At 42.6% G+C, this 27,098-nt stretch overlaps 2 protein-coding genes and 1 long non-coding RNA gene across 5 annotated transcripts; 2 read left to right on the top strand and 1 right to left on the bottom strand.

Moving 5' to 3' along the window:
- Positions 1-751: 751 nt before the first annotated feature.
- LOC111967318 (C-terminal-binding protein 1) lies at positions 752-20,077 on the bottom strand. Of its 3 annotated transcripts, XM_023992255.2 has the most exons (10): positions 19,985-20,077; positions 16,499-16,530; positions 10,132-10,286; positions 7,072-7,216; positions 5,177-5,383; positions 4,413-4,627; positions 4,107-4,237; positions 3,874-4,001; positions 3,635-3,749; positions 752-1,939 (listed from the first exon to the last, which is right to left on the bottom strand). In XM_023992255.2, the coding sequence occupies exons 3-10, from the start codon at positions 10,267-10,269 to the stop codon at positions 1,753-1,755; spliced, it is 1,266 nt and encodes a 421-aa protein (XP_023848023.1). In that variant the 5' UTR covers positions 10,270-10,286; positions 16,499-16,530; positions 19,985-20,077; the 3' UTR covers positions 752-1,752. The 3 variants fall into 3 exon arrangements, with proteins under 3 accessions (XP_023848023.1, XP_023848022.1, XP_023848021.1); XM_023992254.2 differs by lacking the exons at positions 16,499-16,530; positions 19,985-20,077 and adding an exon at positions 16,008-16,090; XM_023992253.2 differs by lacking the exons at positions 16,499-16,530; positions 19,985-20,077 and adding an exon at positions 12,838-13,178.
- On the top strand, positions 8,409-8,874 carry LOC139028124 (uncharacterized). The gene is made up of 3 exons (XR_011480290.1): positions 8,409-8,438; positions 8,657-8,736; positions 8,796-8,874. It is a non-coding gene; the product is annotated as an uncharacterized lncRNA (long non-coding RNA).
- LOC111967320 (macrophage erythroblast attacher, E3 ubiquitin ligase) lies at positions 18,631-27,098 on the top strand. The gene is made up of 9 exons (XM_023992256.2): positions 18,631-18,737; positions 23,428-23,610; positions 23,900-24,103; positions 24,291-24,413; positions 24,506-24,582; positions 24,694-24,802; positions 24,914-25,047; positions 25,320-25,515; positions 25,604-27,098. Exons 1-9 carry the CDS (start codon positions 18,663-18,665, stop codon positions 25,697-25,699), a joined length of 1,197 nt encoding a protein of 398 aa, XP_023848024.1. The 5' UTR covers positions 18,631-18,662; the 3' UTR covers positions 25,700-27,098.

Genomic DNA, 27,098 nt, shown 5'->3' with positions numbered 1-27,098 from the left:
AAGAAAATGTCTCAGTTCTTCCATGGCCTGCATACTCACCAGACATGTCACCCATTGAGCATGTTTGGGATGCTCTGGATCAACTTGTACAACAGCGTGTTCCAGTTCCCGTCAATATCCAGCAACTTCGCACAGCCATTGAAGAGGAGTGGGACAACATTCCACAGACCACAATCAACAGCCTGATCAACTCTATGCCAAGGAGCTGTAGCGCGCCGCATGAGGAAAATGGTGGTCACACCCCTACTTTTTTTTTTATGGTGTCTGTGACCAACCGATGCATATCTGTATTCCCAGTCATGTGAAATCAATAGATCCACATATGAACTGTAACTCAGTAAAGTCTTTGAAAACGTTGCGTTTCTATTTTTGTTCAATATAATTCAGTGCATATCTTTCTACGTTCCAACAGATACACATGGAATTAATCAAGATCAGAGGTTTTCATGCAACATGTCTTTTTAAGCAAGATGAATATGATTTTATTTCTGTATCCTTGAGACCAAATTTGTTTATTGAAAATCATAAGAATAATCTAGTGGAAATTCAGACAGTTACAATAGCCTTGAACCTTGCGTCTACTGTCCCATCTAGTGGAGGTATTTGGTAATGCATCCATTTTCCTCCTATTTGAAAAAGCCTGTCATATCTAATTTTAGTAATCTAATCACACTGTATAGGAGAGCCTAGAAGCCTGGCACACAAGACTAATCATATCAGAACTTGGACAGAATGCCAACGGACAAAGACATAACATTTGACCTTTCAACAGGGACTTTTATTTATTTTTAAAATAATTCATACAAATGCATACAGTCACAAACATCTCTTTTTGGATATTGATTAACCAAAAATAATGATATTTATAATATATAGTATGTATACTGTATATTGCTAACCTACTACTTCACCAGAAGAGAGGCAATGTATGTCTGCTACTAATTGTGCAGCTGGGAGCTGCTTCTCTTCTCAGACACGTTACAATCAAGTCACACTGACACAGGCAAGCAGTACGTCAGGTATGCACAAGACAGGGGGGTCTTCTCTCCCAAAATGCACAGTTTTAACATTTATACAGAGGCTGAAGACTACAGAACAACATGCCCCTTAAACTGAAAGAACAAATGGAACTTAAAGTATTTTTGCTAATATAGACCAGAGGCAGGCGGGTAGAAAAACAAAGCACTATGTGGTGTAGAAGAAAAAGAACTAGGGAAACTCCATTTCCTGAGAACCTGTGCAAAAGCTGCCTCTTTTGGGGCTTGTTGGGAAACATATAAAACAAATATTCTATTGTCTTTTTAAAATCAGTTGGTTAGTTTTCACCCTTGTTTTTCTTTTAGACTGCACTACAAATAATTGTTTTCATATTTCTAAAAACTGTACGCAAACAGTTACAATCATGTTATAATCAACTACTTCTGCTTTAACAAGAACCCGTAGGACACAAAAACAGACATTCGCCCACGTTACTTGGACAAACTATAGTCTAAACAGTAGGATTGGCTTTAAAGGATATTTTTCTCTTTTCGAATCCACAATATTATTCGATTTTTTTTCTACACAAAAAAAAGTTTCAAAAAGACGACCGACTCCACTATGGTTGGACCAGATGAACTGTAATGGACCTCTGTGAGTCTGTCTGTTTCATGGCAGCTGTTTAGAACACATGATGCTTCAGTTCCATTCCTCTTTGGGGTGATGAAGACCAGGAGAGTTCTATGGTTGGACAGAGAGCTCTGTGGGGCGGGGCTACAACTGGTCGTTGGGGTGTTGATCTCTGTCCAACTCCGCTTTGCCTGGCTGGCCCGGCGAGGGGGCGCGAGGGGGGTGGGCGGTGCTGGACAGGCTATGTGCGATGGGCACGGCACTAGGAACGATCCCCTCTACAGACGGAGGGAGCCCCCCAGAGGCCAAACTCACAACACCAGGAGGGTATCTGGGAGGGGAGGATGCCCAGAAAATGAGTCACCAGCATCCACAAATAACACCCAACATTTTATTTTGGCCTGTAGCAAAATATGCATACAGTGCCTGTATCTACATGTTATTCTGTACCAACAGTGGATGTATCAGTGGGGCAAAAAGGTATTTAGTCAGCCACCAATTGTGCAAGTTCTCCCACTTAAAAAGATGAGAGAGGCCTGTAATTTTCATCATAGGTACACTTCAACTATGACAGACAAAATGAGAAAAGAAAATCCAGAAAATCACATTGTAGGATTGTTAATGAATTTATTTGCAAATTATGGTGGAAAATAAGTATTTGGTCACCTACAAACAAGCAAGATTTCTGGCTCTCACAGACCTGTAACTTCTTCTTTAAGAGGCTCCTCTGTCCTCCACTCGTTACCTGTATTAATGGCACCTGTTTGAACTTGTTATCAGTATAAAAGACACCTGTCCACAACCTCAAACAGTCACACTCCAAACTCCACTATGGCCAAGACCAAAGAGCTGTCAAAGGACACCAGAAACAAAATTGTAGACCTGCACCAGGCTGGGAAGACTGAATCTGCAATAGGTAAGCAGCTTGGTTTGAAGAAATCAACTGTGGGAGCAATTATTAGGAAATGGAAGACATACAAGACCACTGATAATCTCCCTCGATCTGGGGCCTGTCTCTTATACACATCTAGATGTGTATAAGAGACAGGTCCTGAAGAGAGCTGGGACCAAAGTAACAAAGCCTACCATCAGTAACACACTACGCCGCCAGGGACTCAAATCCTGCAGTGCCAGACGTGTCCCCCTGCTTAAGCCAGTACATGTCCAGGCCCGTCTGAAGTTTGCTAGAGAGCATTTGGATGATCCAGAAGAAGATTGGGAGAATGTCATATGGTCAGATGAAACCAAAATATAACTTTTTGGTAAAAACTCAACTCGTCGTGTTTGGAGGACAAAGAATGCTGAGTTGCATCCAAAGAACACCATACCTACTGTGAAGCATGGGGGTGGAAACATCATGCTTTGGGGCTGTTTTTCTGCAAAGGGACCAGGACGACTGATCCGTGTAAAGGAAAGAATGAATGGGGCCATGTATCGTGAGATTTTGAGTGAAAACCTCCTTCCATCAGCAAGGGCATTGAAGATGAAACGTGGCTGGGTCTTTCAGCATGACAATGATCCCAAACACACCGCCCGGGCAACGAAGGAGTGGCTTCGTAAGAAGCATTTCAAGGTCCTGGAGTGGCCTAGCCAGTCTCCAGATCTCAACCCCATAGAAAATCTTTGGAGGGAGTTGAAAGTCCGTGTTGCCCAGCAACAGCCCCAAAACATCACTGCTCTAGAGGAGATCTGCATGGAGGAATGGGCCAAAATACCAGCAACAGTGTGTGAAAACCTTGTGAAGACTTACAGAAAACGTTTGACCTCTGTCATTGCCAACAAAGGGTATATAACAAAGTATTGAGATAAACTTTTGTTATTGACCAAATACTTATTTTCCACCATAATTTGCAAATGAATTCATTAAAAATCCTACAATGTGATTTTCTGGATTTTTCCCCCTCATTTTGTCTGTCATAGTTGAAGTGTACCTATGATGAAAATTACAGGCCTCTCTCATTTTTTTAAGTGGGAGAACTTGCACAATTGGTGGCTGACTAAATACTTTTTTGCCCCACTGTATTACCTGTATGCCCCATTGACCTCAGGGTGACTGACAGCAGGGGTCAGACTGGCCCAGTGACTAGTCTGGCTTAGGAACTCTTTATTCACACAGTTCTTCAGGCTGTCTGGAATACGACCTGGAAGCAGGAAACAGTCACCGATGAAGCACAATGGGCTTATTGGGGAGTTGTTATTATTAGAGAGGGGTGCCTGACACAAGAATCCACCCGAGAATACCCATGCTTAGTGTAATGGTGTTACCTGAAATGGCTCGGCGGATCTCCCTGGCTGCCTCCTCTCTCATCTCAATAGAAGCCTGTTCACTGTACCAGGCAGCGTGGGGAGTACAGATGAGGTTTGGAGCATCTTTCAGAGGGCCCTGGTTGAAACTGAGACAGAAGAAACATGGGAATTTATTGTTAACATCACTTCAACACAGTGTCATATAAATATCAGTAGAATGAAAACAGTAGAAGAATTTAAAGTTAGCTCACCTGAAGGGCTCTGTCTCGTGGACGTCCAGGGCCGCCCCTCGGATCCTCCCCTCTTTCAGGGCCTGTGCCAGGGCTTTCTCCTCCACCAGCCCCCCTCGGGCCGTGTTAACCAGGAACGCACCCTGGCGCATCTACAACACACCATATAAAATATGTAGACCGTGCAGGACACAACTGTAAAGGACATGCTACATTGGTCTTCTTAGTAGATTTAAATCCCCCAGTGCAGTGACATGGACCCAGTAGGCTTCTGTGCGTGAGTGTCTATATATTTCTGTCTGTGTACGTGCATGTCACGGCCCCGACCTGTTTGATGGTAAAGTCGTTGATGAGGTGGTGGTTGTGCTCGTTGAGGCTGCAGTGGAGGGTGACACAGTCGCTGTGGAAGAGCAGGTCCTGGAGGGTGTTGACGCGCTGCAGGCCCAGGGCTCGCTCCACCCCGTCAGACAGGTACGGGTCGTAGAATATCACATTAAACCCAAAGGCTTTGGCTCTCAGTGCTACAGCCTGGCCAACACGACCTGAGGACAGACAAAAACAGACATTTGAGTAATACCCAGACAAGTAAATAGTTACAGCAAAGAGATACAATAAAGATGAATTCCTTACACATTCCCTTAATGCCTGTTTTGTAACAAATCACAGCTCAAAATGGGATACAGAAAAGCCATCGAACTCTACTAAACAAGCCCATATTTAAACAACCATTTCCTATTCATTATACCGACAATGTTATCTTCAGCTAACAGCCAGTTGGGCAGTGAAATACAATGTACAGGTGCAGGATCTTAATTTGAGCCAGTTTACTACAGCAGGAAAATAATCATGCAGCAACAAGAAATGTGAATTATTATGTGGATTATAATTAATGGAAATGTTTGTAGGGGTTGATACATTTTTCGTAAGGGAAAATCAAGTCTGAAATGTCAACGTGGAAAGCCTTTTTAAACCTCAAATACACTACAAGTTTTAAATGTCCTGCATTGGAGGAAAATTATCCTGCAACAGGGTGATCAAATTAAGATCCTACATCTATAATATAACATTGTACAGTAATATCTCACACTAACCGAGGCCGATGATGCCAAGTGTCTCCCCACGGATCCGCGCCGCCCCAGACGCCACCTCCCTGATCTGCTCCACACTCTGGACCCGGGTGCCCTCGCGGAGCGCCTGGTGGAGCCACGTGGTCCGTCTGTACAGGTTAAGGATGTGACACAGTGTAGAGTCCGCTGTCTCCTCCACCGATGCTGCTGGCATGTTACACACTGCTATCCCTATTGGAGGACAGGACGAATGTAAACAGCTACTCCTAATGTAAGGTGGGTATAGACCTACAGTACCAGTCAAAAGTTACAACACACCTACTCATTCAAGTGTTTTTCTTTATTTTTACTAGTTTCTACACAGTAGAATAATAGTGAAGATATAAAAACTATGAAATAACACATATGGAATCATGTAGTAAACCAAAAAGTTTAAACAAATCAAAATATATTTATTTTATGAAGGGATTATAAAGAGCCACCCTTTGCCTTGATGACAGCTTTGCATACTCTTGGCATTCTCTCAACCAGCAACACCTGGAATGCTTTTCCAACAGTCTTAAAAGGAGTTCCCACATATGTTGAGCACTTGTTGGCTGATTTTCCTTCACTCTGCGGTCCAACTCCTCCCAAACCATCTCAATTGGGTTGAGGTCGGGTGATTGTGGAGGCCAGGTCATCTGATGCAGCACTCCATCACTCTCCTTTTTGGTCAAATAGCCCTTACACAGCCTGGAGGTGTGTTTTGGGTCTGATAGTGGGACTAAGAGCAAACCAGATGGGATGGCGTATCGCTGCAGAATGCTGTGGTAGCCATGCTGTTTAAGTGTGCCTTGAATTCATTCTAAACAAATCAGACAGTGTCACCAGCAAAGCACCATCACACCACCTCCTCCATGCTTCACGGTGGGAACCACACATGCAGAGATCATCCGTTCACCTACTCTGCGTCTCACAAAGACACGGGGGTTGGAACCAAAAATCTCAAATTTGGACTCATCAGACCAAAAGGACACATTTCCACCGGTTTAATGTCCATTGCTCGTGTTTCTTGGTCCAAGCAAGTCTTCTTCTTATTGATGTCCTTTAGTAGTGGTTTCTTTTCAGTAATTCGACCATGAAGGCCTGATTCACGCAGTCTCCTCTGAACAGTTAATGTTGAGATGTGTCTGTTACTTGAACTATGTGAAGCATTTATTTGGGCTGCAATTTCTGAGGCTAGTGGCTAATGAACTTATCCTCTGCAGCAGAGGTAACTCTGGGTCTTCCTGTCCTGTGGCGGTCCCCATGAGCCAGTTTCATCATAGCACTTGATGGTTTTTGCAACTGCACTTGAAGCAACTTTCAAAGTACTTGAAATTTTCCGGATTTACTGATCTTCATGTCGTTTCTCATTGCTTATTTGAGCTGTTCTTGCCATAATCTTCTGTATACCACCCCTACCTTGCCACAACACAACTGATTGGCTCAAATGCATCAAGAAGGAAAGAAATTACACAAATGTACTTTTAACAAGGCACACCTGTTAACTGAAATCCATTCCAGGTGACTACCTCATGAAGCTGGTTGAGAGAATGCCAAGCATGTGCAAAGCTGTCATCAAGGCAAAGGGTGTCTCAATCTTTTTTTGGTTACTACATGATTTCATAGTTTTGATGTCTTCACTATTATTCTACAATGTAGAAACTAATAAAAATAAATAAAAACTATTGAATGAGTATGTGTCCAAACTTTTGACTGGTACTGTATCAAAATAAAAATAAAATATTATGTAGATCTGAGCAATTGCACTTTATTTAAATGGAATATCATAACATGCAGAAAATAATAGAAGATTTGACCTAGTGACCAGTTCACAGCCTGTAAGTCTTTAGGTGGACATCCGTATCAAGTTGAGAAAGAGCACAGCAGGATCTCACCTAAATCTCCAGCCGACTTGATATCGATGTTGTCAAAGCCGCTGCCTATGCGGACAATGATCCGCAGTGCCTTGAATTTGTCAAGGTCCTCCCTCATTAGTGTGATGGTGTGGTACACCAGAGCTCCTACAGCCTCGTTCAGTACCTGCCAACACAACGCTATAGGTTTAACATCAGAGCTCCTACAGCCTCAGTTCAGTACCTGCCAACACAACACTCATAGGTTTAGTACACCAGAGCTCCTACCCTCGTTCAGTACCTGCCAACACAACGCTATGAGTTTAGTACACCAGAGCTCACAGCCTCGTTCAGTACCTGCCAACACAACACCTATGAGGTTTAGTACATCAAGAGCTCTACAGCTCTGTTCAGTACCTGCCAACACAACCTTATGAGTAGTACACCAGAGCTCCTACAAGCTCGTTCAGTACCTGCCAACACAACGCTATGAGGTTTAGTACACGAGCTCCTACAGCCTCTCAGTACCTGCCAACACAACCTATAGGTTTAGTACACAGAGCCCTACAGCCTCGTTCAGTACCTGCCAACACAACGCTATGAGGTTTAGTACACAGAGCTCCTACAGCCTCGTTCAGTACCTGCCACAACACAACGCTATGAGGTTTTAATCAGCTCTACACCTGTTCAGTTACCCAACAAACGCTATGAGTTTAGTACACAGAGCTCCTAAGCCTCGTTCAGTACCTGCCAACACAACGCTATGAGGTTTAGTACACCAGAGCTCCACACCCTCGTTCAGTACTGCCAACACAACGCTATGAGGTTTATACACAGAGCCCTACAGCTCGTTCAGTACTGCCACACAAACCTTAGGTTTAGTACATCAGAGCTCCTACAACTCGTTCAGTACCTGCAACACAACGCTATGAGGTTTAGTACATCCAGACTCCTTACAGCCTCGTCAGTACCTGCCAACACAACGCTATGAGGTTAGTACTAGAGCTCCTACAGCCTCGTTCAGTACCTGCAACACAACCACTATTGAGGTTTAGTACACAAGCTCCTACAGCCTCGTTCAGTACCTGCCAACACAACGCTATGAGTTTAGTACACAGAGCTCCTACAGCCTCGTTCAGTACCTGCCCACACAACGCTATGAGGTTTAGTACACAGAGCTCCTACAGCCTCGTTCAGTACCTGCCAACACAACGCTATGAGGTTTAGTACATCAGAGCTCCTACAGCCTCGTTCTAGTACTGCCAACACAACGCTATGAGGTTTAGTACACAGAGCTCCTACAGCCTCGTTCAGTACTGCCAACACAACGCTATGAGGTTTGTACACCAGAGCTCCTACAGCCTCGTTCAGTACCTGCCACACAACGCTATGAGGTTTAGTACATCAGAGTCCTACAGCCTCTTCAGACTATGCACACACAACGCTTAGGTTTAGTACAAGACTCCTACAGCCTCTTCTACACTGCCAACACAACGCTATGAGTTTAGTCACAGAGGCCCTACAGCCTCGTTCAGTACCTGCAACACAAACGCTATGAGTTTAGTACACCAAGAGCTCTACAGCTCTTCAGTACCTGCCACACAACCCTATGAGGTTAGTAACACAGACTCCTACAGCCTCGTTCAGTACCTGCCACACACACGCTATAGAGTTTAGTACATCAGAGCTCCTACAGCCTCGTTTTCAGTACCCTGCCAACAACGCTAAGGTTAGTACACTCAGAACGCTCCTACAGCCTCGTTCAGTACCTGCAAACACACGCTATGAGGTTTAGTACACCAGAGCTCCTACAGCCTCGTTCAGTACCTGCCCACACAACGCTATGAGGTTTAGTACATCAGAGGACAGTTATACAGCACCCTTCAATAAGAGAAATATAACTAAACTAATGTGTCATCCGAATGCATAGTAATTCATTAACCATAGCGGTGTCGTTGTTCCATAGGCCCTGACAGGCCCTACTATTATTTGACCATGCTGGTCATTTATGAACATTTGAACATCTTGGCCATGTTCTGTTATAATCTCCACCCGGCACAGCCAGAAGAGGACTGGTCACCCCTCATAGCCTGGTTCCTCTCTAGGTTTCTTCCTAGGTTTTGGCCTTTCTAGGGAGTTTTTCCTAGCCACCGCGCTTCTACACCTGCATTGCTTGCTGTTTGGGGTTTTAGGCTGGGTTTCTGTACAGCACTTTGATATATCAGCTGATGTAAGAAGGGCTATATAAATACATTTGATTTGATTTGACATGGGCTCTCCATTGGGCTCTTGTAGTGGTAACCCATCTATTCTCACCACGTTTGACGTTTCATTTCATGATCAGCCCAACTGCAGATAGTACCATACGCTCTGCCACTTCTCCCTTTATACGCTGTGTAAAGCCACCATGTAGCTCAATTAAACTGAAAGGGGATCTTTTAATTAGGCAAGGAGCTGGGTGGTTATGGGCCTGTGAAAGGGAATGAGGAGAGAATGTGGGTGCCATCTGTTTCTCCAGGGCCAGGGAGAGCTCAAAGATTCAGCCTGCCATACATTCAGAACCAGAGCAGGAGAAAACACACACTGGGAATCAGCACTACAGGAAGTATGGATGGACAATTTTCCTCTGATGTTCAATTTTGCTTTGTTGCGCTGGGTGGGAGAAACACTGGATATAATCAAGTCTTATTATATTATTATTATTTTTCACCTTTATTTAACTAGGCAAGTCAATTAAGAACACATTCTTATTTACAAATGGCTGCCTACCAAAAGGCAACATAAATTAAAATAAAAAAGATACCAAAAAAGTCTATTGTACTGTTCTGTTAATTAGGGGGATTCAATTTATTTTAACTGAAAAATGTATACTTGTCAGGCTTATTTCTGTCATTGTAAATTAGTTGTTTGTGTCATTGTTTTTAGGACATTGTTGATTACGGTGTTTGAACAAACTTGTTTAACAGCACAGGGTCTTGCATATAATATGGTAAACAAATACTGTTTTTAGGCCAGGGAGTCTTTTTTAAGTCGAATTAACTTGAAACTGGTAGCATGTAAATGAAGCTGAGCAGACAGATAACATGTAGAGCATGGCAGGACCTTCTCATGGATCTCCTGGGTGGACTGGGCATCACAGAAGGCCACAGTGGCCACGTCTTTCAGGATGGGCATCTCTATGGTGCAGTCACGCCCGTCCAGCAGGGCCACCAGGGGCCGGGGGTGCATGGGCCCATTCATAATTGGGGGCCGGATGCCTGTAGACAGAGAGGATGGGTAAACATACTATATTTGACATCATAGTCTACTGTTAAGGACCGCTCACAGACAGGAAGTCTGGAAAGAGGTATGTCTACAGTACGGGTTGTGATATGACATGGCAGTGTGGGCAAATTGCAGCTGTGTTTATGATCTTGCTTACTATTTTCCACCTAAAACCACCACAAATCCAGTTGGTATGTTAATGATTCCCATGCGAGTAAACAAAAATCCAAAAAGGGGTCTCTTACTTTATTTGGGTTTCAGAATTATTTGCGGTTTTTAATCAGTCAATATTGCATCCATGACTGGAAATCCATTTAAAATGTCATAGGTCATCTTCATGCATGTTTCTGAAAAGCAGCCAGGAGCCTTTCATAGAAAATTAGTCACTAAATGAGAAACACCCCCTGATGGTGCAATTCATCAAATTAGCCATTCAAATTACAGTGAGAGTGGTAACTAAACTTTAAATGACATTTAACCAACTGCCATGCTCGTATCAACTATAAAATGACTAAACCACTTCAGTGAGAAACCAATTTAAAGAGCAACTGTGTGGGTCAATTACACTACGGTTCACGCACAGAATAATGCAACAGGAAATCCTCTGTGCATCAAATTGTTAGAATATGTCACATTTTCTACACTGATGCTACTCATTGTCCCAAATAATCTGTGTTTTAACTGTACATCCACTTGTTTTGGAAGATAACAGTAACAAGGGGATGTAGTATACTTTACTACACAATTCAGTCTTCTGGATTAACACTGGAATTAGTCCAAATATGAGCACCAGTTCTACATGGTATTCCACCTGTGAACACATCAACAGGGAGAAATAGTGAGAATGGAAAAAGATCCACATCATCACATTACTGACACATTTACAGACTGCGTTCTAACTGGAAGAAGATATCTTTCATTCCAGTGGAGGATATGACCTTGTGAGAATCAGTAGGAACGACCCTTGGGTCCAATATTCTAAACAGTGTCTCTCGTGGCCTAAGGATTGTCCCTCTTCCGTCTGCTACAGTGAATAGTCATCTATGCTCATACAGTCAAAGCTACTTCCTGAAAATAAGGTCAGCACCTCAGAAAGCCCCAGTTGTGTTCTACAAGGATATCAGAGCTGTCCTCTAACATGCACATGTGAAATGCTTCAAACATAGCTCTATTTTATTTATTAGACCATTTTTTTACAGTGAGCATGCCAGGAATCAGCCCATTCGATTTTAATACAGCACAATAAAATCTATATTTGCATTCATATTAAAGGTAGCATTGTAACTGTAACCACCATAGGGAGAGGGAAAATAGTGCACCTGTGAGCAGCTCGAGCTGTGTGATTTATGATCAGAGCCAATCTGGCACAAACATGGCGTGACCGTCTCTACCCACTGTTGTTCCCACAGGAGATCTCCCTCCCAGATGAGCCAGGGGAGTGTAGACACACCCCTCTCCTTCAGCTCACTCCCTCATCAGCTACCAGTACACACACACACACCGATACACACGCAAGCGCACGTGTGCACACACACACAGGCAAACACAATCACACAAGCACTCTCTCACGTACACAGATCACTAAGCCCCGTCTGGTTGGTCTACAACACATTTTTCAGTCATGTTCTTCAAAGATGACAAAAATGCTAAAAAAAAATGAACAAACAATGCATGTTTTATCACCACTATCATGACATTCCATGGCCATAATGATATGTGAGCTTTGTATTGTGGTAATTCGGCCAATTTGAGCACCCCAGGGGTGAATTGGTGTGTCAATTTTAATGAGATAAGACACGATCCTTTGATCACAGAATCAAAGACCCCTACGAGCCCAGACATGAATAATCATACAAAGATCAATCATGAAGATCAGACAATACCCCCAATATAGACAATATGCTGCTGTTGTGAATACAAGAAAACAAAATGTCCAAGTAACAGACGCCAGTATGAAAACATGGAAGTATTCACAATAACAGCATCAGTACTAAGCACCTACAAAGCTGTTTTCTGTACTTCCTGAACCTGAAGTATTCCCCTAGTAGACTGTTCTAGAATCAAAGTTTCCTTCTCCCCTGAAAGGAAAATGAGGAAGCAAGTCAAGGCCGGAACTGGAAATACCGTTCCCCACTGCACAATGAACAGGAAATATGTGCTGTGTGTGTCCTTGCCTCACATTTTTAGAGGGAAATGGTACTGTCCTTCATACCACAGGAGGCAAATCGTTCCCTGGATCAACACAGAAAGGCTCTAACCCCCTCACACACACATCTCCTCTGACCAGGTCCAAAACAGCTAAACAGAAACATATTCGGGAGTGGAAAGCAAGTTATTACAGTATTGTAAGTGGCTGAATGGGAGAGATGAAAGATAATGGAGAGAGAAAGAGAGAGAGAGAGAGGGGAGGAGGGAAGGAAGAGGGGGGAGGGGAAGGTAGAATACTGTACAGCACACTGAACACACAGATCTGTGTCCACACCACACAACCCAAATCACAGTTAACATTTGGTCCCATGCACAAAAGGAAAGGTAAATGTTTACCTAAAGGCAAGCCTTTGTTCAGCAAATGCGAGCTTCCCATCTTTTTCCCCAAAAAAGGACATTCACTTCAGCAAGACATCATAAATCCACAGCATATGGCGGATACTTGAATGTTCTTCTTCCTTTTCCCCTTCAGTGACAAACATACATATGCTCCCCCTTTTTTTACTTCCCTTATGCTCCCTCACTCTCCCTTCCTTCCTCACTTTCTATTTCGACTATCGCTCTCTGTCACACGCGCGTGCACACAGAACGCAAGTGTCACTGCATTTATGGGAGTGGGAGATCGAGAGAGAGAGAAAGCAGCCGCGTGAGTGAGGTGGCTGAAAGAAAATGAGAAAAGAAATGGGGTGGAGCTAAGGCCACACGAAATGTATCTTTTGTTTTCCGAAAGAAGGCCAAATGTAAAGTGTTATGCAATAACAGAAGATAGGCTATAGCCAACAGAAGAAAAACAAACGCCCTCAAATAAAACGTGTAAATTAAAATGTGATACATGATAACTTTGCTGAGTTTCAATTTACAGTGTATGGTGTACATTTGCTGCATATCAACACAAAGATGTGTAATAACATAATAATGACATGATTGACTTGTTTGTGTTTAAGATTTAAAACAATCATTATAAAACCTACACATCTTTAATTATCAATTGTGATTACATATTTGAAATAAGTTACCATATGGTTTCTTAGTAAATATGATTAAAACCATAGATATCTTGACTCACTGTTAATGACTCTACTGTGTGTACAGTACATGATGTACCTAAGGTGTCATTGTAATTCATGCTCCTGAGATGGTCAGTAACTACATGTGACAAACAAACACAAAAAAACTCTTATTTAAATGACAGCTCCAGTGTGTCACCGGTGATTATCCAGAGCCACAAAAGTCTGAGTCTCTATGGTAAAATAATGAGGTAAATACTTTGGGATTTTTGGAAATACAACACAAGGTTAATTTGATAGCACATTCTATTATCAAACAAATACTGTGTCCCAAAGCTCTCTATGCTGGTTCACACCCTGGCCAGTGATAGTTCTTATGTTGCCATTTTTAAAGATCTATTCACCTGACCACTGCAAAGCAAGTATTTTTTTCTGCACAACTTCTTACAAGTGAATGCTGGAATGTAAACAGATCTCCACTTGTGCTTGAGTGGAAAATACTTAAGTGGGAGACTTTTGTTTTGCGACTTCATTCCAGCAGATCTAGCACAGCATGTCCTCTAACGTGTCCCATCCAGGCTACATCGCTGTATCATAGGGATAGATAACTCATATGAGCTGAATTAAAATATCCCAGAAATGTTTCATACGCACAAATAGCTTGTTTCTCTCAAAAGGTTGTGCACAAATTTGTTACATCCCTGTTAGTAAGCATTTATCATTTGCCAAGATAATCCATCCACCTGACAGGTGTGGCATATCAAGAAGCTGAATAAACAGGATGATCATTACACAGTTGCAACTTGTGCTGGGGACAATAAAAAAGCCACTCTAAAATGGGCAGTTGTGTCACACAACACAATGCCACACATGTCTCAAGTTTAGAGGGAGCATGCAATTGGCATCCTGACTGCAGGAATGTCCACCAGAGCTGTTGCCAGATAATTGAATGTTAATTTCTCTACCATATGCCGCCTCCAACGTTGTTTTAGAGAATTTGGCAGTAGGTCCTATCGGCCTCACAAACGCAGAGCACATGTAACCATGCCAGCCCAGGACCTCCACCTCCGGCTTCTTCATTTGCAGGATCGTCTGATACCAGCCACACTGATGAAACTGATGGGTTTGCTGATTACACTATAGGTTTGCACAACCAGTCTCTGGGAAGCTCTTCTTCGTGCTCGCCGTAAGGTATCTGTGACCAACAGTGCAAACCTGTATTCCCAGTCATGTGAAAAATGTACTAATTTCCTCATATGAACTGTAACTCAGTAAAGTCTTTGTAATTGTTGCGTTTCTATTTTAGTTCAGTGTACGGGCATGTTGGCACATTGCATCGGCCAATTAAATAGCCCCAGATACAAATATTCCTTTGTGGATCATTTAGCAAAGTAACATCTAAACACGAACAGAGCTGGGAGAGAATGGAACAACAACTGACTATAAACACAGAGTGTGATACAATCTGGAACCGCCACATAACACATGAAACAGTGACTCATTGAATACGGAACACAGAAAACACAAACACAAATATCTTGAACGACAATATGGCATCCACTGTTATATCACAGAACTGTACATGAAATAAGACATGCAGTAGAGGGGAGAGAAGAAGATGTGAATGTTAAAGAGAGAAGGACAGAGGAAAGGAGGGGAGAGGAAGATGCCCCAGAGAAAGATTACACTGTCTGAGCCAATGGTCTGAGCACAGACTGCAGCCATCTCCCCAGCACTCACTGCAGCGTAGCTAATGGTTCTGCACCTTCACATCGGATTCCACCAACAACCAGAGAGATGCACAGGCCAACCAAAGCACTGGCCACATTTAGTTTGATAACTGACAGCAAGTCTAATGTCGTCTTTTAAGTTGCAACGGACCTATGTGAATGGTATACTGTAAATAGCAAATGCTGGTTATATTTGTGGAACTAGCCAAATGTATAATTGGATTGGTTATGCTTTTCTGAGAGAGAGAGAGAGAGAGAGAGAGAGAGAGAGAGTCAATAAAGCCCTTTGAATTGAATTGGGGGGGGTCCAACAGACCTATCTTTTCGATTAGGAGAATTTAAAAGGTGTGTGGAAAATCAGAAACCTGTGGTGTAGGACTCAGTGTTGATTGCTTCAAAATTCTTTGCTCCTTGTTCTTGAAAAAGCACAGGCGTATCAGTGTAAAATGCACTACTGACTCCTAGTAATAACACCGAAAAATCTCCCACACACACACACACACATTATCTCTCAGTAAAGAGGGCTGGGAATGGCATCACAATACAGTTCAAAGTATTAGACCACTGATAAACACACAAAAACACCATACTACAGTATCTACAACTTCTCATCTCCATACTTCCCCCTTATGCCCCTCCCCTCTCAGTGCCACTCAGCATACTCCCCCTCGCTGAGTGAACACAACGCTGCCCTGTATCCTGACCTAGTGACCTGGACAACCACACACGGCACAAAGGAACCACAACATGGGGGTGGACGATCACAAACCTTGCATCACCCTCTTCTGTGTCTCAAATCCAGACTGTGCTTGTGCTTGCTAAAACATGCGGCAGAGCATTGGCCAATCATAGGAGCTATGTGACAGCCAATCAAGGTTGGCTGCCTCTGGATAGTAGCCAATCACAATATGGATCATTACTCAACTAGACAGGCTTGGGGGAGGGCTCCTACAGGAAAATAAATCTGAGCATGCAGTGGAGAGAGGGGGAGGGGGAAAGAGAAAAGGGAGAGGGTGTATGGGGAACAAGAGTCAGTAATGGCTGAGTGAAATATTTTTCAAATGGCACGTTGGATCAGACAATAGAACCTTTTGCCGAAAGGAATTCTTCATGATGTTTTATGCACATTCAAAATATAGATCATATACATAAGGAGGTGGTCTACTGTTAATTCTTATATCTTTAGACATTGACAGTGCACTGCTTAAAGTAATGTGTATCTCTATAGATTTGCCATTGAAACCAATTACATATACTTACATGTTCAGGTAGATTTGGTCTTCTTTTTAGCTCTGGAAAATAAATAATTTCTGATCATCAGCATCTGTTGCCATTGTCATGTGATTGTATCACTGAGAAAGAATGGCATAGTGCAAACAAACTGAGTGGATTGTGATCATCATTGATAATAGGTTCTGAGAAGGACAGCTTGGAAAAATTGTCAAAAACTCCAGCCACCCAAGCCATAGACTGTTTTCTCTGCTCCCGCATGGCAAGCGGTACCAGTGCACTAAGTCTGCAACCAACAGGACCCTGTACAGCTTCTACCCCCAAGCCATAAGACTCCTAAATAGCTAATCAAATGGCCACTCTGGACTACCTGCATTGACCCTTTTTTACACTAACTTTCATCCACATACACTACACTGGACTCTACCCACACATACTTACAGTGCATTCAGAAAGTATTCAGACCCCTTGACTTTTTCCACATTTTGTTATGTTACAGCCTTATTCTAAAATTGGTTATGTTGTTTTTTCCCCTTCATCAATCTACACACAAGACCCCACAATGACAAAGAAAAAACAGTTTTTGTTTTCTTTGCAAATGTATATTTTTTTTAAAGAACTGAAATATTGTATTTACATACATTTTCAGACCCTTTACTCAGTACTTTGTTGAAGCACCTTCGGCAGCGATTACAGCCTCAAGTCTTCTTGGGTATGACGCTACAAGCTTGGCACACCTGTATTTGGGGAGTTTCTCCCATTCTTCTCTGCAGATCCTCTAAGCTCTGTCAGGTTGGATGGGGAGCGGCGCTGCACAGCTATTTTCAGATCTCTCCAGAGATGTTTGATCGGGTTCAAGTCCAGGCTCTGTCTGGGCCACTCAAGGACATTCAGACACTTGTCCCAAAGCCACTTCTGCTGCCACTACCATGCTTCACCTTAGGGATGGTGCCAGGTTTCCTCCAGACATGACGCTTGGCATTCAGGCCAAAGAGTTCAGTCTTGGTTTCATCAAACCAGAGAATCTTGTTTCTCATGGTCTGAAAGTCCTTTAGGTGCCTTTTGGCAAACTCCAAGCGAGCCTTTTACTGAGGAGTGGCTTTCATCTGGCCACTCTACCATAAAGGCCTGATTGGTGGAGTGCTGCAGAGATGGTTGTCCTTCTGGAAGGTTCTCCCATCTCCACAGAGGAACTCTGGAGCTCTGTCAGAGTGACCACTGGGTTCTTGGTCACCTCCCTGACCAAGGCCTTTCTCCCCCATTTGCTCGGTTTGGCTGTGCGGCCAGCTCTAGGAAGAGTCTTGGTGGTTCCAAACTTAATCTGTTTTGTACCCTTCCCCAGATCTGTGGCTCCACACAATCCTGTCTCGGTGCTCTACGGACAATTTATTCAACATCATGGCTTGTTTTTTTCTCTGACATGCACTGTCAACTGTGGGACCTTATATAGACTGGTGTGAGACTTTCCAAATCATGTCCAATCAATTGAATTTACCACAGATGGACTACAATCAAGTTGTAGAAACATCTCAAGGATGATCAATGGAAACAGGATGCACCTGAGCTCAATTTTGAGTCTCATAGCAAAGGGTCTGAATACTTATGTAAATAAGGTATTTCTGTTTTTTATTTTTAACTCTGCATTGTTGGAAAAGGACCTGTAAGTAAGCATTTCACTGTTAGTCTACACCTGTTGTTTACAAAGCATTTCAATGTTAGACAAATTACATTTGAGCTTCAGTTCATGACTTACAGGTCATGTAAAGCCCATTATACAATAAAAATATATGACTTCACTTACTTAATACATCTTGAGCAACTTTAAAGGCATTTTGAAATGACCATTTAACATCAAGATATCTTAGATTGTACCTACTAGGCTTGTGTTTTGTCAACAGTGTCATTCATGTAGGCCACCAACAGATAGCTCTCTCACCTCTCGCTGACCTCGCAGTTGTTCTTAAAACCCCTGCCGCATGTACAACCACGTATTCGAAAATAAGTTTAAAAAATAAGCTTGCTTGGGCCCAATTTCATTAAACAGACTTTTTTGGGATAGTATCACCCTCTATCAGACATTTTTCTACACACTATCCCCCCCCAAAATAGTATTACTGACGACACCAGCACACTAGATGGCTGTAGTGAGCATACGTATTTTTTGCACTGCAAGTAAAATCCTAGAAATGCACAAATGAAGATGGCGGTGCAAGAGACAGCTGCCCAACTATCCATGGCGCTGAAGGTTCAAGAGTATCCCACTTTGAAGGTTTGAAATGGCTTATTTGAGTGAAAATCAAGACTAACCGGATCGTGATGCAGGCATGAGCTTCAGATTTGTCAAACTATGCGCTAATTCCGATCATTTGGCTGGCTATTAGCTATCAAGCTAACTAACGTTAACGACGTCAGGCAGGGGCAAGTTGGTTCAAAACAACGGGGCAAATGTTAGATTGAGGTTATGAAAATACTTGGTCAGATACAACATCCCAATCCAGTAGTTGATTGTCAATTATCGAGAAGATTGGTGGTTATTCGCAAACGTGGTTAGCAAAAGATATACACATTTGCCACGTATCTTATGCTAACTTGCTAGCCAGCTGATACCTGTCGTGTCGGCTAGCTAGCTTTAGCTGGTTCTCTGTCCATATTCCGTGGCGTGTGAAGTCAGCAATTCATCACACTGCACGTGATAACGTTAACATGACTTGGAATTGGATTGCCAGCTCGTGTGTGAATACGTTTCCTCTGTCACTGACGCAGATTTCAAAACTAACAAATGTCTAGCTTAGATCAATCTAACTAGTTATTCACGTTTGTTTCCAAATTCACCATAGCTAGCTGTTAGCTAGTGTGTCCCTATGAAATCAACATGCCATGACAAGGATGGTTCCTCACCAGCTGTGTGAAGTACAGCGTCACCAAAAATATTCAGATGTCGCTAGCATGCAAGCTAACTAAATTAGTCGCAAATCCAAAGCGACATGAATGCTAGTCAGTTGATCGTTTAGAACTGTATAATTATGGTATTTATGGTCAGTGGACTAGTTAGTAGCTATTGCTAGTTGTTTTTTAAAGCTAGCTAACAAGCGCAGTGTCCTCAAATTACTACCTCGACAATATGGCTGAGAAGATCGAATTTGCAGCCATATCACACTGCGACACTTATTGTTATGTGGCTGCTGCTAGACGGCTGTATGTTTGCTTTCTTAGTCGCCATTTTATCTGAATACTCGTTTAATTAAATTGGGATTGTAAGAGTACTTGTACGCCATTTGAGTGGTTGTTACGTTAATTCGCATAATAGGACTGTGATGATTGATATTATCAGAGCTGAGGCCTTAGTAGCTTTGGGACACACTGTCGGGAGTCTGTGTATTGGTTGGACCCCCTGAGTTGTGAATCATTCTAGTGGGTGGCAACGGAAAATAACCCTACCACAATATAGCCGGCTTAACCAAAGAAACATTTACTTTCAACAAAAGCATTTGTATAATCTCTAGGAACTCTACTTACCAGATGTAATTTGACCCGTGGTATGAAATAAATGTCTGAATCCAACTTTTGTCCGACCCACGCCAGATTTAGCTGTAGGAAGTCTCGCGTGAAGTGCGTGGTCTAATTGCAGCCCTCTAACTCAACGGGAATATGGTGCTGTAAGGACAAAAGTTGGATTCAGACTTTTTATTTAATAGCGAGGGACATATTCCACTTTACATCTGGTAAATAGAGTTCCTAGAGATTATACAAATGCTTTTGTTGAAAGGAAATGCTTCTTTGGTGAAGCCGGCTATATTGTGGTAGGGTTATTTTCCATTGCCAGCCACCAGAACAATGCACAACTCAGGGAGTCCAACCAATATAGACTCCAGATGTCCCAAAACTAAGGCCTTAGGTGGTTGGTTGGAATCTGTTATACACCTTCCTAATATTGCATATCAGAACACCCTCAATTTGTCGGCGCATGGACTCTACAAGGTGTCAAGTGTTCCACAGGGATGCTGGTCCATGTTGACTTGGCTGAATGTCCTTTGGGTGGTGGACCATTCTTGATAAACACAGGAAACAGTTGTGTGGATTTAACAAGTGACATCAATAAGGGATCATACACCACATGACCAGAAGTATGTGGACACCTGCTTGTCGAACATCATTCCAAAACAACCATGGGCATTAATATGGAATTGGTCCCCCCTTTTAGGCTATAACAGCCTCCACTCTTCTGGGAAGGCTCTCCACTAGATGTTGGAACATTGCTGCGGGGATTTGCTTCCATTTAGCCACAAAGCATTAGTGAGATCGGGCACTGATGTTTGGCTATTAGGCCTGGCTCGCTGTCGGCGTACCAATTCATCCCAAAGGTATTCGATGGGGTTGAGGTCAAGGGTCTGTGCAGGCCAGTCAAGTTCTTCCTCACCGATCTTGACAAACCATTTCTGTATGGACCTCGCTTTGTGCACAGGGGCATTGTCATGCTGAAACAGGAAAGGACTTTCCCCAAACTGTTGCCACAAAGTTGGAATTACAGAATCGTCTAGATTGTCATTGTATGCTGTAGTGTTAAGATTTCCCTTCACTGAAACTAAGGGGCCTATCCCGAACCATGAAAAACAGCCCCAGACCTTTACAGTTGGCACTATTAGGGCTGTGGTGGTCACACAATTTCATTCGCCGGTGATTGTCAAGCAAATAACTGTCGGTCTCACGGTAATTGACCGTTAATTAACATAAACACATTTAGCATCTCCTGGCTTCCACACATAGCCTACAAGCCATTTTAAAAAGTCTTAATAAATTCATGTAATATAGCCTACCCCTTCACAATAAATCCATTATTTATTTTAGACAGGTCTAAAGACGCATGATATGAAGAAAATGTAGTCTATTTCAGAAGAAACAGATAGCATACTCTGCGGCCCGGATTGCTGCGTTGTGCCCTTCTCCCTGAGTGTTTCAGTCATGTGATCAGGTCTTTCTCACAGGCTGCAAGTGAAGACAGAAACATCAGGGGCGCAACTGCGCGCGTCCTTATCCAATTCCGAGGTGCATATTGAAGATATTGGAAGAACTGTCCACATTTACTTTATCAGCCAACAAGATGAGTAGGCCTAACAAACAGCAAAAGCACTAGCCTATGTCAATCTACTATCCCCCATAGTACTAAAGTCGACCTATTCTGTGCAAGAAATAAATATTCCAAACATAGTCTGGGGCAGTTGTGGGATGCGATAGATCCCAAATGAATACAACCACTAGCATCAAAAAAACTTTTTTATGCAATGTGGCTAACGCAACAGATCAGAACGTTTAGCTTAAAATGTTGATAAACTATTAGGATATTTCTTCACATGGTAGTAGGCTATAAGCGCGAATATTCCATTAGCGGAAAACACCATTATCAAAAGTGACCGCAAATACAATTATGCATGTAATGCTTTTATTATAAAGGTGTATTTTTAATGGTGAAAATTATATTCCCCAAATGTGAAACTCACATGCTGCTTATATATGCCAGTTAGGCTCTACACCTCTTGTAAAGCAGGTTAATGTGCTTAATTTTATGAAGTTAATTTGCCACTTTAGTTGTGATACAAACCTTATTAAAACATAGGCCTGTGGGCTAGGCTACATGAGGTGTGTGATTATGATTTGAACAAGTTGCAAAAAAAGGCATTGTTCCTTATGCTGGGCATCATTCACAAGTGATAATATATAATTCACAAGTGATAGGCTAATATTGTCACCCATTAGACTATTCTTGATTTAATCTTGTCTTTACATATACTAAATAATATATGTGTGAAATTTGTTATGATTTAGAATGAACCATTATTATTCACCTGTATCGAAACGGGCAGCGGGAAAAAAATACTTGTCATCTATGCACTTAAATAGAGAATGGAGGATGCTTTTCCCCGTGGTTTATTTTCATGCCAGCCAGGTAGGCTATACTCCTGTTGTAAATATAAGCAATGTTCTTAATATTAGGAAAGTTGAGAAATAATATAGTAGGCCTAGCCTATAGAAAGCTGATGGGAACCTCTTTTTATTAGCGGCCATCACTCTGTTTTCTCCCGCAATTGCATAGCCTATAGAAATGTTGCGCAAAAGTGTTTTGATTCGATTTTCGAATACATTTGCATTGATGACGGGGTGATTAGAGGGACAATAGAGTACTGAGTACCAGGCCGTTAGCAAGTTTGGTAGGCTACTAATGACCAGCAGCATCAGAGCTTGGAGAAGCCTAATTACCGTGACTAATTGGTCATGTGGAATTTGACTGCCTTTATGAATCGTGACCGCCAGTGTGGCTGTAATACGGTCAACGCAACAGCCCTAGGCACTATGCATTGGGGCAGGTAGCTTTCTCCTGGCATCCGCCAAACTCAGATTTGTATGTCGGACTGCCAGATGGTGAAGTGTTATTCATCACTCCAGAGATCACTGCTCCAGAGTCCAATGACGGCAAGCTTTACACCACTCCAGCTGATTCTTGGCATTGTGCATGGTGATCTTAGGCTTGTGTGCGGCTGCTCGGCCATGGAAACCCATTTATAACAGCACTTACAGTTGACCGAGGCAGCTCTAGCAGGGCAGAAATTTGACGAACTGACTTGTTTGAAAGGTGGTATCGTATGACTCTGCCACGTTGAATGTATGCCTGAAGATTGCATGGCTGTGTGCTCGACTTTATACACCTGTCAGCAACGGGTGTGGCTGAGATAGCCGAATCCACTAATTTGAAGGGATGTACACATACTTCTGTATATATATATATAGTGTAGTTTTCATCTGGTCGTGTCTGTCAAGGAAAAAGCAGATGTTCATAATGTTTTGTACACTCAACTAGAGGTTATGGATCAAATATTTGGAAACTTCAGCCAAATAATGAACCCTAAATGGTCAAAATGGATGACTGAAACCACCTCATGTAGCTTTTGCATTGATCATATGTACAGGTACCTTATGAAACTCTGAACAAGCGCTTCAGAGCTGCACAGAAGAACATTGACCGGGAGACGAGTCACGTAACCATGGTGGTGGCAGAGCTGGAGAAGACCCTCAGCAGTTTCCCAGTGGTGGATTCTGTGGTGTCCCTTCTGGATGGGGTGGTGGAGAAGCTCAGTGCCCTGAAGAGGAAGGTAGTTGCCCTCTGAACAGTTAGCATTGAAATGTTGCTGTGCAGAGATTTTTTTATTTATTTACAGTATTCCTCGATCAACCCCAGATAGTTTAGCTACCAATATTTCAGCCAACTTCACGTTTGCAAATTTCTTAAGTACTTGTTAAATCTTGTACATGTTTATTGAGTGATTTCAAAACAATGATTTACCAACATAAGTTAATCAAAGCAGTAAAATGAAGAGGATCCAGCAGAGCAGAGCTCAAGTACTACATGCAGTAAGTATAGAACATGTGAATATTGGATAGGCTGCTGAGTCCATCCAGGCGGAGGATGAGAGTGCTAAGCTGTGTAAGCGGAGGATTGAACACCTGAAGGAACACAGCAGCGACCAGCCAGTGGGCGTCAATGTCTGGAAGAAGAAACGAATGGACCGCATGATGGTAGAACACTTGCTGCGGTGTGGCTATTACAACACAGCGGTCAAACTGGCACGGCAAAGTGGCATTGAGGTGCGTCCCACTTCTCTTCGTCAATATGCATACAAGATTACGTGGATACTATTTATAGTTTCTTATCCTTTACAGTAAAATACTTTGGTAGTATCTCCAATGGCTGCTAGTATTGTAATTGTTTAGAGAACTACATTTTCTGTGCTGTCTCTATTTCACATGACCCCTCTTTCTCCCTGTCCTTCAGGACCTGGTCAACATTGAGATGTTCCTCACAGCCAAAGAGGTGGAGGAGTCGCTAGAGCGACAGGAAACCGCCACCTGTTTGGCTTGGTGTCATGACAACAAATCACGCCTCCGCAAGATGAAGGTAAGGCAGGAGATTATGCCATGTCTGTTAGTAGATCATGATGTCTCGTACATTATATGTACATATTAACTCATTGATGCTTCTCCTTCCAGAGCTGTTTGGAGTTTAGTCTGCGAATCCAGGAGTTTATCGAGCTCATCCGACAGAACAAGCGCATGGACGCCGTCAGGTAGGAAACCGTTTCTGCTGACATTGCACATCCTGTAATAAAATATTCAGGTTAACATTGAGACATATTTAAAGTTCAAATGAGAACAATCATGATCCATGTTTTTCACAGACATGCGCGGAAGCACTTCAGCCAAGCAGAGGGGGGTCAGCTGGACGAGGTGCGGCAGGTGATGGGTATGCTGGCGTTCCCCTCAGACACCCATATCTCCCCTTATAAGGTAATACCATAGTAATGCCCTAGCCTGTAGTGTGCATATTCCTTTGTGTATGTCAAATACTGTAGGCCTGTGATCAGGTCTGATCATCTCTTTGTCCGTCAACCCTCACAGGATCTCCTGGACCCTGCCCGCTGGAAAATGCTGATCCAACAGTTCAGATACGACAACTACAGATTACATCAGCTGGGCAACAACTCTGTGTTTACCATCACACTCCAGGCTGGCCTGTCTGCTATCAAAACTCCGTATCTTTTCTGGTCACCGCTCTGTGCTCCTTAGTTTAGCTGTTTCAACCAGTAACATGTGGTGCTCTGTCATCTGCTTGTTTTGGTGATGCACATTGTCTCCGTTTGGTTGTGATGGCCAGGTCTCTATAATTACTTATCTAAAACTGCACATCAAATTCAAGGTCTTCAAAATATTTGGCTCAATGTGTTCTGCCAAAGACCTCCAGCTGTTAAGTACTGGAATGTAAAGTGACAGATACAGTTTTAGCCCTTAATCTTTCTGCTCGCAGTCAGTGTTATAAGGAGGATGGCACCTCTAAAAACCCTGACTGCCCCGTGTGCAGCAAGTCCCTGAACAAACTGGCCCAGCCCCTACCCATGGCACACTGTGCCAACTCCCGTCTGGTGTGCAAAATCTCTGGGGAGGTGATGAATGAGAACAACCCACCCATGATGCTGCCCAACGGCTATGTTTACGGATACAACGTGAGTCTCTACATCCCACACATTTCATCTTTACAATGGCAATGGAGTAATTGTTATTATTCATGTTAATCATTTCTCCTTCCTCTAGTCTCTTCTATCCATTCGTCAAGATGACAAGGTGATCTGCCCCAGAACCAAAGAAGTCTTCAGCTTCTCCCAAGCTGAGAAGGTGTACATCATGTGATGTGATGGATACACCTTGACTATGACCAGCGGGTCCAGTCTGAGTGCAGTGGATCCCCCAGCAGAACCTCTAGCCCCTGCCCCAATGGCAATGCTCCACCATGTGACTGAGCCGAAATCACCCCACAGCCCACCTACCGACCTCTCGTCCTCGACCTGCCAAAACTGCCTCTCACTATGGAGAATAGTCCCAAATCACCTTGGGCAGATTTGTGAAATTAGACTAATTAACAGACTTTTGTTTTTAAAGTGTTGATGTTTTGACTTTTATTTTAACCTAGAGTCCAATCGGTAGTGTGGCACGTTAAAACTCTGTATTGCTCCAATATCATAACAGGAGCTTCTGCCCTTTACCTTAGTTAAACCAGACTTACTTCAGATTTACAGGCTGACCACATTGGTGTTTGTGACATAATGGCACTAATTTCATGATGCGCACAAGTTACATCATTTCTATGTAGCCATGTTGGGGGGGGGGGGGGAATAAATAGAAATACTTTGAAATTGGTCATCTTGTGTTTGTCCCCCTGTGAAATCTGTGATTGCAGATCTGGGACGATACACTCGATCTTGTAAATACTAGAGAATTGATCATTTGTGTACAGATTCAGGTCTCTCAAAATGTTAATGAGAAACATTTTAAGAACTCCATAGACCTTCCACTGATCAGGTGTGAACAAGCACACTATTGTTGCTTGAGGTACTTCATGGCAACCTTGTACACTGACCTACAGTATACTCTGTACACTTTTGAGGAGCATAGTGGATTTGTCTTGCAAGGGAACATGCCAGGTCTTCTCACCACCTGAAGAAGACTTGACAAGTGGTCCAACATAGAGCTTACAAAATACTTATCTTTTCCAGTGTTTTGTAATAACCAGTGGTCTTCCTAGTTTGTGTGTGTGAAGATTGGAGATGCATAATTGTTTCCTCACCCACAAATGGATGGGTTAATTCATCACTTTTTATATTGATTTAGTTATACAACTCTGATATAGTCAATCCAAAATACTCAATTATTCTATCTTTAGTTTCATATTTTTCAATGATTAACATTGTGCATTGTAATTAAAGAGGATAATTATTATATTTTTTGCTCTTCATTTTTTATGATCTAGTGCTGATTTTTAAGACATTTTGTATGACTAACACAAATTTCTGCAGATTTCACAAGGGGCTACAGTTGGTCCAAATTGTTCCTTGAGATTACAGAGGGTAATCTTACCATATGTTTCAGTACCTACCATCAATCCCACCTTTTTTTCATCTTGGCTGGTTGCTTCTGAACTGTTTAGTATTGTTATTGTGGAGAGACCATTTAGAAACTGAGCATGCATGTTTATATTGGTAGGATAGATTGATTGTTCAAAAACGATTGCTGATAAAAGAACTCAAATTGG

The sequence above is a fragment of the Salvelinus sp. IW2-2015 genome, linkage group LG8, assembly GCF_002910315.2.
Source record: "Salvelinus sp. IW2-2015 linkage group LG8, ASM291031v2, whole genome shotgun sequence".
Classification (NCBI taxonomy): Eukaryota; Metazoa; Chordata; class Actinopteri; order Salmoniformes; family Salmonidae; genus Salvelinus; species Salvelinus sp. IW2-2015.
The sequence above is the reverse complement of the archived record's forward strand: the minus strand, read 5'-3'. Positions and strand labels throughout refer to the sequence as shown.